The sequence below is a fragment of the Dermochelys coriacea genome, chromosome 3 (genome assembly GCF_009764565.3).
Source record: "Dermochelys coriacea isolate rDerCor1 chromosome 3, rDerCor1.pri.v4, whole genome shotgun sequence".
In the NCBI taxonomy this organism is placed as follows: Eukaryota; Metazoa; Chordata; order Testudines; family Dermochelyidae; genus Dermochelys; species Dermochelys coriacea.
The window spans coordinates 121507973-121521584 of record NC_050070.1 but is presented as its reverse complement, the minus strand read 5'-3'; the positions used below and the strand labels follow the sequence as shown (position 1 = coordinate 121521584).

At 42.3% G+C, this 13612-nt stretch overlaps 2 protein-coding genes across 9 annotated transcripts in view; one reads left to right on the top strand and one right to left on the bottom strand.

The window, feature by feature from the left end:
- SYTL3 (synaptotagmin like 3) overlaps window positions 1–2956 on the bottom strand; it is a 76626-nt gene extending 73670 nt beyond the window's left edge. For 2 of the 7 annotated variants that reach the window (XR_006280450.1, XM_043512256.1), the window contains exons 1-2: window positions 1137–1549; window positions 521–747 (exon numbers count right to left, since the gene is read on the bottom strand). The gene's annotated coding sequence lies outside the window, so the exon portion shown is untranslated. Of the gene's footprint in view, window positions 1–520; window positions 982–1131 lie in introns of those variants that run through there. The other 5 variants (XM_043512254.1, XM_043512257.1, XR_006280451.1 and 2 more) reach the window with 5 other exon arrangements.
- A 132-nt stretch (window positions 2957–3088) lies between these two features.
- Window positions 3089–10994, top strand: DYNLT1 (dynein light chain Tctex-type 1). Of its 2 annotated transcripts, XM_038396736.2 has the most exons (5): window positions 3089–3214; window positions 7430–7471; window positions 9035–9158; window positions 10073–10150; window positions 10558–10994. In XM_038396736.2, exons 1-5 carry the CDS (start codon window positions 3188–3190, stop codon window positions 10626–10628), a joined length of 342 nt encoding a protein of 113 aa, XP_038252664.1. In that variant the 5' UTR covers window positions 3089–3187; the 3' UTR covers window positions 10629–10994. The 2 variants fall into 2 exon arrangements, with proteins under 2 accessions (XP_038252664.1, XP_043368195.1); XM_043512260.1 differs by lacking the exon at window positions 7430–7471 and having other exon boundaries at window positions 3125–3214.
- Window positions 10995–13612: the final 2618 nt, after the last annotated feature.

Here is a 13612-nt window from a genome sequence, read left to right as displayed (position 1 = left end):
CAAAATCATTTGTGAAAATCAGGTCCTGATTTGAGATAATTTGACTATTAGATCCATTAATTTAAAAGAGAGACGTGGCATATCTATAATAGAAACTCAGAGTAATGCTATTTCCTGGAAAAAAAAAATGCAAATCACAAATGCTAATTAACTTGATGGCAGTTGCCTCTCATACAAATACCAATCAAATTAATTAATTAGAACTCACTTGACAAGCAGAATTATGAAAAAAAATTTGCGCTATCAGATTGCAACATTTAATGTTCATGTAGATATAGAATGTTTTCCCATAACAATGTCTTTTGTGTTGTAAAAGAAAATATTTTGCTTGCACTTGTCTCTTGTAGTATTAATATCATCCTACCCAAGTTTACCCAGTAAAAGAGATTACTTTACAACAAATCATTTCCAGTTCAAGTTCCAGCTCCACAAATCCTTTAAAAACTAAGCAACATTGTTTAAGCAAAAAATCCATTTCTCCTTGCTGTGTTAGATAAAACAGATTGAAAATATGCCTTACCTTCTCAGCTGCCACAGAAGAAAGAGATGTGGAAGTGAACTGTTGGATATTGAGGAGTTCACTTCTTCTTTACTGAAAAAAATTGATTTTCTCCCCACTCTTTTCCTTCCTGCAAGGGCCAAAATTGGAGTAAAACATCTGTAGAGTGTGATCCTGTGGCAGCCAACAGGGACCTGGCTCAGGGGATGTTTGCTACTGCTGTCACAGGCTCTAAAACACTGCTGTTCCTGGGAGCAAAGCAGAGACTAGTGATCAAACGGAAGTTATTAGCTTCTTTAAAATTTTAAAAAGAGGTTCCACCGTGTGAAAATGCAATGCTGTATTAATCAAAATGTGCTTACGGTCCCCAAGCCACCCACAGGAAGCGTAGTGGCATTGCTTTCTTAGACTTCCGAATGATTTTGCTTTCTGAACAATAGATTTACAAAAATTGCAAACCTCAAACCTCCCCAGAGAGACTGAAAAACATTGGTAAAGCGAGCAGGCCCTTTACTGGAAACAAGATAGCCTGGTTTCCTTTCCAGTCAGCTGCAGATCACAAAGCATGACAGATAGATAGACAATATGAACTTTCCTGAATGAACACCTCTGAAAAGTAGAAATGAACCTACCTCACCAAGAATGAGTCTGGAATCAGATGTAAATCCAAAATTCATGGATGTCTGGATTGGGGATTCCAGTCCAACCAGTTACAGAGATAGGCAGAGTATCTGCATCCAAACTTCTTCAGATTCTGGGAGGGGGTATTGAGCCTCTTTTTCCAGGTCAAGCTCATCTCTAGTTTAAAGGAGCAGTTATTTCTGGGTCAAAGACAATATATAAAATAGGACAACAAGGTTCTTTTTATTTCTTAGATCTCTTGAGAAGTGGCATATATCAGTACAGAGTCTATAAAGCGTTGCCATCCACATGGCAAAATGAAGCAGCTCCTGTGACTCTTTAATTGCATAACTCTACTAACCCAATAGGTTCAAACAGCTTGTGCTTAACGTTAAGCATGTCAGTAGTCTCACTTAGGTAACAAGAACTGCTCTTGTGCATAAAGATAAGCCCATGAGGAACTATTTGCAGGATCTGGGCCTCCAATAAGAATGTCACCGGAGTAAAGCCTTATTGGCAGTCTTGCCATCCAACCTTAAACGTTAAAAAATGAGTTGGGTCCCCCAAAATAATGAGATTGTTATTTTTAATCTCATGATTTTTAAGACAAATTTTGGATTCTTTTTGTCTTTTGGTTTTTGAGCCTGTAAGATCCACTCAGGTCATGTTTTCAAGCTTTCCTCAACAGCCAGGAAGACCAGACACATTCCCCCACCCCTTTTTTTTTTAAATGAATGCCGAGATTCTCATGTGGGAGACTTGAGATGAAATCACAAGAGTTGACATCTCTGGATCTGTTATGATTCCATCATATCTCAGCATCTTCCATCCAAAGTCTCTGATGTGCTTTATCAACATAAAAACTCACAACACCTCTGGGGGAAAAGCTACCTGGGCATCCCTGGCAGGATTTGAGGCCAGACTCAAAGGGCCAAGTTGCATGGGGTGTAAACCAGAGAACAATCAGCACAGATGTGTTTGGGGATAAGTCACAACAGGGAGAACTCCGAACACATCTCACTAAGACCAACCTTGCCAGCAGTGCCCACTGGATTTTTTAAAAAAAACTTTCCATTAAGGCAAAGTTACCACCCGTCTGTTACTATTCCCTGCTCCGGACCAGGGTAGCAGTCACAGAACCGGGCTCCGGGCTCCGGCTTGCCGGCTGAGGAGCCCCCCACCGCCGAGCACACTAGAGAGGGCGACCACATCTCTAAAAAGCTGGCCCCTCCGTGGCACCGCTCCGGCGGAGATACGTGGAGTGAGAGTTTCTCCCAGGCCAGGCCGCGCATCACGGCCCCACACCTGCAGCCGGGGCCCGGGCAATGCAGAGTCCTGCGGGTCACGCATCACCCTCCGCGGGGGCTGCGCCAGCTGCCGGGCGGGGCGGGGCGGGCCCAGCCTGGGCACATGGCCAACGGGTCCCAGGAGCGGGCAGCGAGGCCCGTGCCACGCCTTGGCGGACCCAGCCCAGCGGGGCCCACTCGCTGCCGGGCCTATGGGTAACTCAGGAGCGGGGCCGGGTTACCGTGGAAACCGACAGCTCCCCCCCACCGTGTCACGTGGGAGGCGTTGGGCGGGGCCAAGCGCTGACTGACGGCTGTCACGAGATTAGGCTGTGGGGGCGGGGCAGGGAGGAAACGGCGCCTTTCCGGGCACCAGCGTACCCCAGAATGCACCGCCCTGCCTGTTGCTATAGCTGGGGAAAGGCGCCGAAAAGAGCAGGGTCGATTACGCAGGCACAGGACGAGCTGCAAACTGGGAGGGGGGTGGAGGCGTCGGATGCGCCGGCGCCAAATGAGCCGCTCGAGGACGTCGGAAGGAGGCGCCGGAGAACAGAATGAGGTTGAATGCGCAGGCGCACTATAAGCACAGCTCCGAGCCGCAGAGGCGTGTGAGGTAACTGAGAGCATTGCGCAGCCGCGGTTGGAGCGGCTGGGACGTCAGTGGGTGCGCAGGCGCGGCGCGAGCAGCCAGCTGTTGGCGGAGGGGTTATCAGGGGGGCGGGGCCGGGGCGTTTGCTACAGGCTGGCGGCGTGAGCGGCTGCGGTCCGAGGCGGAGGAAAGATGGACGAATTCCAGTCGGGGGAGGAGGTAACAGCTCGGGCAGCGATCCTGGCGAGGAGCCTTCTAGGGGCGCAGGGATTCCCTGTTCGCATCGCTGCCGCCCTCCCCCGACACACACGGTGTTGGGGGGGGGGGGGGGTGTTGCTAGGAGACCCACCCTCCGCTCTCCTGGGCTGCTCCGGGAGAGGGGGCGAGCTTAAGCGTCCGGGGGCAGGGGGAGCCTCGCGCGTTCCCGGAATCCCCAACGGCCGGAGCGTGCCCGAGCTCCAAACGGGCTTCCCTTGGCTCGTGCATTGCGCGTGGCGGGGCGGGGCGGGGCGGGGGGGGCCTGCAGTCCTGGGGAGTAACGCCCAGTGCCCCCCTCCTCCGTGCTTGTGAATCCCAGGCGGGGGGAGGGGAGCCGAGCCTTTGTGTTCTCCATGTGGCAGCGCGGTGCTGCTGCTGCTGCTGCTGCTGCCGGTGACTTGCAGGAGCAGGGGGCCATTTGATTAATGAGTACCACGCACCCAAGGACCAATAACTCGGAGTCCTTGTGGCACCTTGGAGACTAACACATTTATTTGGGCATAAGCGTTCGTGGCCTAAAACCCCCTTCATCAACCTGTCACCAAGGAATAACGTCTCCCAGAACTGCATGTCCGCTGTGGGGTTTTGATAACCTCACAAACCCAGGGAATGAAGCTTGATTGATCCAAGTCTTAACTTAGAATTCAAGCTTTAACTCTTTGTACGTTAATGGTCATTGAAATAGCTCACTAAGCAATAGTCCCACACCTTGTCCCTAGGTCTCTTTTGTGTCTCTGTATCTTGGGTACCCCTTTATCTTTCAGCCTTCTTCTATGCCCATCTTATTTTCTTCTATCCTGAAAGTTTCTCTTTCAACACTTTTTTATAGGCTATGATGGAGAAATATCATAATAGACATTTTCCTGACAGAACTACTGAACAATAGACTCCTGTCATTGTATGAACTTCATGATGGCATTAAAATTAAGTGCACAGAAATGTCACATAGCATAGAAGCTTGAGCACAAAAGCAAGGGCATGCTGAATTAAGCCAGATAAACCTCGTAACTGTGCCTCAATTTTGCAGCACACACAGACGTTTTCTTTCATTTCAGGTGAATGAGCCCCTGATGGCATGGCTAATGTGATTAGGTCCTACGATGGTGTCACTTGAATAAATATGTGAACAGAGTTGGCATCAGGCTTTGTTGCAAGGATAGGTTCCTGGGTTAGTGGTTTTTGTTGTGTGGTAATTCCACCATGATTTCAACAATTTCCATCCCGCCATCAACCTCAGCCTAGACCAATCCACACAAGCAGTCCATTTTCTGAACATTATTGTGTTAATAAGTGATGGTCACATAAACACCACCCTATACTGGAAACCTACTGACCGCTATACTTGCCTACATGCCTCCAGCTTCCATCCAGGGCATGCCACATGATCCATTGTCTACAGCCAAGCTCTAAGATACAACTGCATTTGCTCCAATCCCTCGGAGACGAACACCCACAAGATCTCTATCGAGCATTCCTACAACTACAATACCCACCTGCTGAAGTGAAGAAACAGATTGACAGAGCCAGAAGAGTACCCAGAAGTCACCTACTACAGGACAGGCTCAACAAAGAAAATAACAGAACGCCACTAGCCATCACCTTCGGCCCCTAACTAAAACCTCTCCAGCACATCATCAAAAACTTACAACCTATCCTGAAAAATGATCCCTTACTCTCACAGATCTTGGGAGACAGACCAGTCCTCGCTTACAGACAGCCCCCCCCCCAACCTGAAGCAAATGCTCACCAGCAACCACACAACAAGAACACTAACCCAGGAACCTATCCTTGCAACAAAGCCCGATGCCAGCTCTGTCCACATATTTATTCAAGTGACACCATCATAGGACCTAATCACATTAGCCATGCCATCAAGGGCTCGTTCACCTGCACATCTACCAATGTGATATGTGCCAGCAATGCCCCTCTGCCATGTACATTGGTCAAACCGGACAGTCTCTATGCAAAAGAATAAATGGACACAAATCTGACATCAGGAATCATGACATTCAAAAACCAGTAGGTGAACACTTCAACCTCTGTGGCCACTCAGTAAAAGATTTAAGGGTGGCAATTTTGCAACAGAAAAGCTTCAAAAACAGACTCCACCTAGAAACTGCTGAGCTTGAATTGATATGCAAACTAGATACCATTAACTTGGGTTTGAATAGAGACTGGGAGTGGCTGGGTCATTACACATATTGAATCTATTTCCTTAAGCTAAGTATCCTCACACCACCTTGTCAACTGTCTAAATGGGCCATCTTGATTATTGCTACAAAAGGTTGTTTTGTTTTGTTTTCTGCCTGCATGTGTATATAAATAAAATCTTACTATATGTTCCATTCTAGGCATCCGATGAAGTGAGCTGAAGCTCACGAAAGCTTATGCTCTAATAAATTAATTAGTCTCTAAGGTGCCAGAAATACTCCTGTTTTTGTGGATACAGACTAACATGGCTGTTACTCTGAAACCTGTATTATAACTTGTGACTACCATACCTGAATAACCAAAGAATCATTGAACACATTAGCGCTATCCAAGGGACTACCAGTTCAGTAAACTTTGTTTGTATTTGTTACCAAGACTTGTTTTTTAAAAAGTACTGATTCTGTGAAGATTAGTACACACAGGTTATCAATTGTCTTCCCCTTTACCATTTCATATGGGAGAAACATATAATTTTATAAGCCTCCGATATCAGGAAATGAGACTGTAACATAATAGTCATGTTTGTTTAAATATTCTAGAACCTTTTCTTTATTCAAATGCCCAAGGAAGTCCAATAGAAAGAGTTAATAAGACTGAGAATCTAAATGCACCAGTCAAGAAGGTCAAAATTATGGGTTCTACAGCAGAAGTAACTTAGTTTCATTACACATACACAAAGGTACACATTTAGCAGTTTTCTGTTGGGACACCACATTGTTAACAGAATTCGTCAACCAGAAAGCTGGCTTTCTTATTTTTTTAATGAAGATTACATTGCCACCATTTCCCCCTTTTCTCCCCCCCCCCCGTTTTATTAATTATTCAGGACAGAGGAACTGGTCCATATTACTTCATTCATAAAACATAATTTCAGGTCAAGGGTTGACTACAGGCTCTTTGGTCTCTAAAGATATTTTGCAAGGGTCAGGTGGAATAAAACACTTTAATACTGTAACAAGTAAGGAATAAAGACACTTAAAATGGAACTGTATCACAGAGAAACACATTATCCAGTTATACTTGCATATATAAACACACAGCCAGTTTGACCGTGTCACTTTCCTGTTCTGCACCCACTCAGCAAGCTTGATCTTGATGTTCTTTCTCAGGCAAAACTTCAGTTTTACCAAGCTGTCATTTTACTATTACCCTAAGTATCTTCATTCCAATTTTTCCGTTTTCTCCATCAGTAGTCGCATCAGATTGTAAGCTGTTTGGAGCAGAGGTTATTTCATGTGTATACAGAGTCTAGCATTACTTGTGCCCTAATAGGAGCCTTGATACTACCACAATACAAACAACCTGGACTTCCAAGCAGAACTGCAAACATGTTTTTTAAAAAAAAAAAAAAAAAAAAAAGTTGTGGGGAGACAGCTACCTACATGGAAGGGAACTTCAACAGAATAGTAAAGGTGGAGTGGGGATGGACATGTCCCCTTCTCTGTAAGGTTGCATCTGTGCTGTCTGCTTTTAACCTTTGTGTCTGTCAATTGTAGTCTTAGATTTGAGTATATGTACTCAAGGACTGAGTTCTGTTACTCAAGAAATCATAACTGCCTTTCCTGGCTTGTTGAAAGTCTTGATTCTTGCATTGTATAAGCATAGTTAGTTTCATGCCACTGTCCTCCAAAAAGAATGGAACTACTCAAAATAGAACTAATATGCTGAATTTTATTGTAAAATGAAATGTCAGCTAAAATCTTACTTAATGCTAATCCAAGTGATAAGAAATATTTTATTAGCAATGAATAGGCAAAGTATTGATTTAATCCAGTGAGAAGCCTAATTAAATGTAAACAAGGAAGTTGATTTGTCTGACAGACTATCCGTCTAAATTATCCTAAAAAATGTACTCTTACAAGCTAAATTTCCACTAGTGAAACTTGTACTCGCAACTACAAACTGGCTCTGAAACATTTAAAAGTATTCATTTATTTAAAATTTTACCTCTGAATTTTTCTGTAGACTTCTTTTGTTATTGATGAAGTGAGTAACATCGTTAAAGAGGTAAGAAGTTACCAAATGTTTTCTTGTCATGTGAAAATGTAACCTTGTATGCCCTATATTTGTGGTGTTTTCTCTCAATAGTTTCTTTGTGTACAAAAAAGTCTTCCACCCAATACATTGATCAGTATTAGAAATAGATATTACATAGGTTATTCAGTTTTCTATTAAGACTGATACCAGTTAGTAGTCTGTTTGAAAAATCTATTTAAGTATTGTTATGAACTTAAAATATATTTGATATTTAGAGTATGTTCCTCTTCTAGTGTGAACGTTCCTTTCTTCATATTAATTCCTAGATGATGGAAATTATATAAATAAGTGAAATTTATGCAGAAGGGCCTAAACTCCATTTAAAACTCTTAGCGTAAAGAGCTTTGCAGAGGCCCTCTGCACAAACAGAAATTTCACTTATAAATGTCTCACCCTTCAGGATTTTTTCCTCAAAGATAATGTATGAGCTATATATTTGATTTAGACACTTTAAACTGTATTTGAGATAAATGTCCTGTAGTTGCAAGTTGCTAAGAAACTTGCATTTGTCTACAAATCTTCAGAGGCGTTTGTTTGTGGCAACCACCTTTCCTGTTGTAGAAATTCAATGAAATGGTAAGTAGATGGGATTATGACACATTGGAGAGTTTATTTGGTTACTGTACAACAAAACAGTTACAGATTAATGTAGTCTTAAGTGGAGTTACTGTAAATGAATTGTGCCCATTTAACGTCTTACGAATTTGGAAGGCCCCTTTCATATACTGTACATTTTTTTCCTACACACTAAGTGATTTAGTTCTTTGATTTTATTTTTTTAAGGAAGCAAACTATAAAGTTTCCGTAAGAAAAGTACGTGATCTAAAAATACCCATTTCCTATTCAGCCATAAAAAGTGTGCCTCCTTACTTTGAAAATGTACACCATTGGGTACAAGTGAGAATCAGTACCCATAAGTAGTGGAATTTCTTCATACTTGCTTTCTTAAATAATCTTCAGCCATGGGATATGTCTTATTTTACTACACCAATAGCTAGAAGTAACAGGATTAAAAAAAAAAAAAATTCTTATCAAGACTACTTCAAAGTTTAAGCACAAACAGTTGAAATTCTACTTTCAGACCCAGCTCTCTGCACAGTCATACAGCAGTACCAAACATGTATTTGTCAATATCTATGCTTGTGACTCCAAATGTTTCCAGTCACTCTAGTTCTGTTGCAAATGCAAGTAACACTTGTAGTTCATAATGTGTATTTGGGATTCTGCAGTAGGGGTTTGAGGAAAAGCAGGAATCCAAATTAAAATCAAAGGCTAAGGTAAAATCGTTGACATCACCATGCTAACAAAGAGCAAATCATTTGGAGTGCTTGGTTCTTAAATAGTAGGTATGTGGTAAAAGTATTTCTAATGCATACCACTGCTACAGACTCTGGCATCTTCAGTGCTAGTTAAACTTGAGGTTCTCCATAAACTGAATGTCCAATGTGTTTAAAAACATGAAGCACTTAGTTAAAATTAGAGGTCTAAGCTGGATAGTGGCAACAGATATATTTCTATGTTTTTCACTTTTAGGCTATAGAAAGTGCAATAGGTGGCAATGCCTATCAACACAGCAAAGTGAACCAGTGGACTACAAGTGTGGTAGAACAAACTTTAAGTCAACTTACAAAGTTGGGGAAACCTTTCAAGTATATTGGTAAGTTTGTGCTGCTATATTGGCTTTATTGACTATACCAGAAGACTGAAATGTAAGCATTGCTATTGGTGAGATTTATTTAAAGATGAATGCAAAACTTTTCATAAAAACTTGTCTCCTAAGCTAGTAACAATACATTATATTTTAGCTATAAACTATGAATATACAGTCAAACTATAAAATCAGTGTCAGTCTGTGGAAGATTAAATAGTCTGGCACTGGTATCTTGTATGCTGTTGATTTTGCTGCCTTTGCCTCAAGAAGAGGTAGGAATATTGTTCCCCTTTCAGGAAGGGGGCTGGGAGGAGTGAGACAGAGATTAAGTGACTTGCCCAGCATTCCACAGGAAGTATGTGGCAGAACTGGGGAAAGAATCCCCATCTCTTGTCACATTTGACTGCCTTAACCACAAGACCATCCTTCCTATTACAGGTTATAGACTTGTTTATTCGTATTACCATAGTGCTTATAAATCCCAGTCCTGGACCATGACCCCATTGTGCTAGGTGCTGTACAAATGGAGGGGAAAGCCTTTCCCTGACCCAAAGATCTTCGTCAGTCTTGAGCCGTTTGGGGGTTTTATGTAGATGATGGCCAGGGCTGATTTTTTGGGACACCTTTGAAGTGTCCGTGTTAGCACCTTAGTTTTTTCTTACATTGTTTTTTAGTGCTTTTGTATTTATTCTGTTGTACTATTTGATGTGCAAGGGTCTGCATCTTTTTGCTAAGATGTTTTTACAGTAAATTGCATTCATGTGGATATTGTATGTAGTGAATTTGAGTTCATAGACAGGGGGACTGATAACACAAATGCTAGTTTAATGCTGAAATTAGGCACTGATGTAAGCTGTGTTGATGATGATGATGATAGTCAATTTGGTTCTCTAATGGAAGCTTCCTTTGTGTGTTAACAGTGACCTGTGTGATTATGCAAAAAAATGGTGCTGGTCTTCACACAGCAAGCTCTTGTTTCTGGGATAACACCTGTGATGGTACAGCAGCGACTTAATTTTTTTTCTTAAAAATAGCAACTTTTCATAAATATTCTCATACTAGAACTTGCTTTTATTTTCAAGATTCTGTTGCCTTATCTCAGATAAGACTGACACTTAATCTTAAACTACTATTTTGGAGCAATGTGGTACGGATTAAACTTCCTTTGAGGGAAAGGCGGGGCAAAAGTCTCCAAAGTAGGAGGTTTATAAATTTATTTTGATACATGTGAAGTTAGCAGCTAATTTCTTTTTTAAAAATGCACATCTTAACTACTGAGACAGCTTCACTCTTTCTTGATTAAAAGGTGAAGCTTTCAAATTCTATTTTTAATATAGATATCTGATCATGATATGGGGAAGCATGCATAACTTCTTGATTTTAAATACTTTCTCTTCTGCTGTAGGAAACTGCACTGTGAGATGGGAGAATAAGACTATGTACTGTATTATCAGTGTCTTTGGACTTGCAATATAATTGCCTTGGAACTGCTCAGCCTTCTACTGATTCTTTTCTTCAGCACTTCCATTTCATAATCTGTTCACATTAAATTCTTTTGTTTTTAATGTACTTTTTTATGTAGTTCTTTCAAATGTAGAAATGTGAAAACACTAGTCATGCTGTTACAAGGACTATATATTTGATCTTTATTGCACCAGTGTTACTAGGCTGTCTTAACATTTTAAGGGCTTCTCAAGGTGCTAATAAAAAACAAAACAAAACAAAAAAAACCCTGAAACCTGCTGCAATGTAAAGGTTTCTTTAGCTTTATTCTCTGAAACTAATTTAAATAAGAATTTTCACACTTTGTACTTTTGGTTAGTATTAAATTATTGAAGTTCATAACTGTGTGACTCTTCTATTGAATTCAACTGTGTTGTGTTTTTTGGTAGGGGAAGTTGAAGAGAATGAAAAGTTATTCCCTTCAATAACTACTTGTTTTCAAGATGTCATACTTAATCTCTGATATAGACAATCTGCCTACACTGAAGTGTATGCAGAATTGCAAAAATCTTATTTGAGACAATACTCTTGAAATGCCACCATGGTAAAGACTTAAGTGAGCAAAGGCACAGTCTAAAAAAATTCTGATCTTATCTCTGCTGCATTGAACACTGGTCCCAAAAATGCACTTCTTCTATATAGTAATTCAGTAATTTTGTGACCCTCTTTTGCACCATCTGTGTTTAAACAGGAGGGATCAAGATGATCTGAGGCATCTAATATAGTCCAGTCCTGTCTCATCCAAATGGCCTAGCAGACATCTGAAACTTGGGTTAAATTTAACTATTAACTAATATTGGGTTATATGGGGGACACAGGGATTTGGATAACTAGAATTTTGCAGATAAGTGGAATTATAGTTTCTCTGGTTCTCTCTACAACTCTTATAGTTAAGGTAGAGGTTTTCAAAGTCAGCAAGCTTAAAAAAAATAAAGGGGAGTGCTGCTTTCCTTCTGAATGTTTGTGGGACCTGGGGGGCGGGAGAAGAGGGTGTGAGTGAAACTTCTATTTCCCAGTGGAAAAACTGGACACAAACCAAAAATGTATATCCTTACCTATACTATTTGTCAAGATGTTAATCTTGCCTTCTAAAATAGTAATCCATAGATGTGTTTAACCATTAGTTCACTTGCAGAAATGTGCTCTGGTTATCACTCGTCCTCCAACGTCATGGGGCATCTGTATTGAGTCTTCATTTTTGCATTATGCAATGATGTATTATAAATAAGTGTTCACATCTAAAAAATGACCTACATATCTATAAAAGCAACTTCCACAGCACACCCAGAAATATGCAGGCCTGTACTGGTTTCAACATCATAATGACCTGCTGCAAAATTATTTACATGGTTAAGTGTTTGCAGGGTCAGGCCCTAAACCAACTGTGCAGTGTGTAAAGAAGATTGAAACTGCTGAATTTTCTGCTTGGTTAGTATCCTTCAAAACAGGAGGCTGAAGACAGCTATAAAGCCACCTGCTAGTGCAATGATTTTGCTCTTTTTTGCCTCTATTGCTTTTGCAGATTGGTGTGAGGGACAGCCATAATTTTCACTTTCTCTAAGTGCTGCTGATGTTTTTTTGGTACAGTATACTGTCCCCAACAAGTCTCAATATCTGTGCAAATATACAGGGGTAAGTGTTGGTTGACTAGTTAAACCTGAGGTGGGCAAACTAGCCTGCAGGCAACATTTGGCCCCTGGGACCATCCTACCCAACCTCTAAGCTCCTGGCAGGGGAGGCTAGCTGCTGGCCCCTCCCCCACAGCCATGCTGTTGGGCAGGAGCACTCTGACCTGCTGCTTCTGTTAGGCAATGCAACTTGCACCTGCCCACCTCTCTGGCTTTCTAATAAGCCAGTTCTGCCGCTCTGAGCGGCACGGTTGGATAAGGGGCAGGGGATCCTGGGGGGCAGGGAAAGGGGTGGTTGGATGGGGGGGCAGTAGAGATGGGGAGGTTGGATAGGTGTGGGAGTCCTGGGGGCCTGTCATGGGGCAGAGGTGTGGATAGGGGTTGGTGCAGTCTGGGGTGTGGATAAGGGTTAGGGGATTGGGGCAGGGGTCCCAGGAGGGGGCAGTCAGGGGACAAGGAATGGGGGAGTTGGCTGGATTGAGGGCTCTGAGGGGGGCAAGGGCTAGGCTGTTAGGGAAACCTGTGCCTCCCCAACCCAGCCCTCCATGCTGTTTTGCAACTCTGATTTGCAACTCTGGCCCTTGAGCCAAAAAGCCTATGCCTGAGTTAAACATTGAATTATAGTGGTGAAGAGCTCTGTGAGCTCAAAAGCTTGTCTCTTCCATTAACCCAAGCTGGACCAACAAACAATTACCTCCCCTACTTTGTCTAAGATCCTGAGCTCATCTTGGCTACAGTGCCCTCATCTCAACTGAACTGTGAGATACATAGCTGGAATGTCTGGTTCATTTGTGGCCTAATATTGATAGAATTTTAAGCATTTGGACTAAATACATAGCCTCTCAGATGCTTGAGCTGCTGCATATTAGCCTTACTTGTAAAGTCTATATTCCATATTGTAATATAATTAAGCAGGTACAATGTGAGCCTTTGACTGACAGTATTAGTCACTGCAGAGGAGAGGGGAAATCAGTAGGGGGAAGAGCAGCTCTTCTACAGAAATTGTTAGGCCCCCCTCCCTAGATCTAGATTGAGGAATAATGCAACAAATGGCTTAAAGAGATATTAGTATACTGATTGCCTCTGTGAAGATGAGTCATGGACATGGCCTCCTGAGTTACCAGCTGAGCACATGTGGTAGGGGGAATAAGAACCCCAAACAAAAGGAACTTAAGGTATGTCTATGCTGCACTCAAGCCCAGGGGTTTAATTGTAGTGTAGTCCAAGCTCTAGGACCCTCCCATCCCACAGGGTGTTAGGCCCCAGGCTTGAGCCTGAGCCCTAATGTCTACTCCCCAAATAAACAGCCTCTTAGCCCAGATCAGCTGC